This window comes from Sinocyclocheilus rhinocerous, unplaced genomic scaffold (assembly GCF_001515625.1).
Source record: "Sinocyclocheilus rhinocerous isolate Xijiao unplaced genomic scaffold, SAMN03320098_v1.1 scaffold539, whole genome shotgun sequence".
Classification (NCBI taxonomy): domain Eukaryota; kingdom Metazoa; phylum Chordata; class Actinopteri; order Cypriniformes; family Cyprinidae; genus Sinocyclocheilus; species Sinocyclocheilus rhinocerous.
In genome coordinates this window covers 129,662-131,516 of record NW_015653003.1, presented here as the reverse complement: position 1 = coordinate 131,516, position 1,855 = coordinate 129,662, and the positions used below count along the sequence as shown (strand labels likewise).

The 1,855-nt window shown below is 36.5% G+C and overlaps 1 protein-coding gene across 1 annotated transcript in view; it reads right to left on the bottom strand.

The window, feature by feature from the left end:
• LOC107715442 (ubiquitin carboxyl-terminal hydrolase 10-like) overlaps positions 1-1,855 on the bottom strand; it is a 36,501-nt gene that overhangs the window by 10,082 nt on the left and 24,564 nt on the right. The window contains exons 7-9 of the mRNA XM_016521586.1: positions 1,436-1,545; positions 619-677; positions 434-534 (exon numbers count right to left, since the gene is read on the bottom strand). Of these exons, the coding sequence (XP_016377072.1) occupies positions 434-534; positions 619-677; positions 1,436-1,545 (270 nt within the window). The remainder of the gene's footprint in view (positions 1-433; positions 535-618; positions 678-1,435; positions 1,546-1,855) is intronic.

Here is a 1,855-nt window from a genome sequence, read left to right as displayed (position 1 = left end):
TGATCTTCAGAAATCATTCTAATATGCTGATTTATTATTAGAATTATCAACAGTTGTGCAGCCAAATATTTTTAAGTTACGCCTTCTTTCTTTGCGTGAATATTTGGGCGGCGTTATGCAAATCTTCTCACATCGTGACGTAGACATGTGGGGTGTGTTAGAACGAGCCGTTTTAGGTAGGCGTGGTTGACTTAACTTTAATAAAGAATATCTCTTTGGATTTGAGACTTTAGTCTTTGCAACTTTACAGATCTTCTTTATGCACCAAGAGCTTGTAACACTTCAAAGAGAAAGGAAAAATTGAAATCGCATCATATGACCCCTTTAAGATAAAGGAGACATTCAAAATGTGTACCACTGGACACCCTCAAAGAACAGGACCGAAGCAAAACCCACACTTTATCAAAATCAGCCCAGTCTTCATAATGCTTACCTTCTCAGAAAGGCCTGATTTGATGAGGGTGAGTTTATAGATATATGTGGGTTCAAAAGGAGCACCCACTCTAAGGTCTTTCATTATCTTCTCTCCAGCAGCTAAAAAAGAGAAAAGGATAATGTAACAAATACAGAAGGGGGAATAAAAATATTTTTTTTAAATCAACTCTGGAAAGACTTTACCTTGCTGTTTAGCCTTGGAAGGGACAGGCATATTGCTGAACTCATTCACAAGCCGAACACTACAAGACATAAGATTATGGTCAATTTATTAAAAATGAATAAAAAAATGCTATCCTCTCATTTCAATGCAGTAAATGGCACGCAGCAGCAGACAGGCTAATTCTTCTCTTCTTTAACAGCAGTTCACCAATCTTTTAATAGTAATTTTATAGTAAGTGGTAGGCAGACCGCACTAAAAAGTGGATTTGGTCCCAGAAATGTATTTTTTTATTTTTTGGGACAGGAATTTGCTGTGATTTGCACAAACTTATGTTGATTAATTGAAGTCAATCAGAGTAGTTCAGCTACAGTCAGGTCCACATATTTCATATTTAACATTTCCATCTTAATTTGAAACTTGTAAGCAAACTAAAAGATAAGACTGTTCATTTATTATGAATGATACATCTGGTATCATTGTACAAACAGATGCTTCCCTTCATATTTCACTCCAGTTAAAATCAAGACACACTTCTGAATGGAGAATTTCCAGTTCAATGAAGTTTGAAACTAATGTATGCTGTGGATGTTTGGTAGTTCTGGTCTAAAAAGAATTATGTGGTGGCATATGACAATCTTGCATTATAGATAAGACCTAAGTTTAAAATCAATCACACTTGTGCCTCTTTCTAATTTTGAATGTAGTTTAGGCATTTTAAGCTGGTAAATGCACGGAATGGATATCAAGTTATAATTTATTCCAGATCCAGGCCACAACACATTGTATAATTACAGAAATAATTACTTAATTAGGGCAGCAAAGTAGCCTGAAACTTACAAGTTATCCATCATGGGTGTGGATGTGCAGGGTCTCTGAGTCTCAGTGAAAAGGGGAATAGACTTCATCAGATGATACATGGGGGGACATGCAATCAGGGCCTGCAGGGTCTAAAGCTCAGTGTCAAGGAAGGATAAATAAACAGGACAAGACAGGCTTGATCAATTCAGTATTGTTGAGTTTAAACAAGATTATTAAGACTGGAAGAACTGAGGCGAGAAGTGTCTTACATCAAAAGAGATTAGTGAGTGACAAAAGGAATGCTGATGGAAAGACACTTGTTTCACAACCACCTTTTTTTGCTCAAGTATATGTATAATAAAAAAACAGATTCACAAGATCATAAATACTAGGGATGCACTGATACTGGTATCGGGCCCGATACTGGTCTCCTGTACTCGTACTCGTTAAAATGCCCCG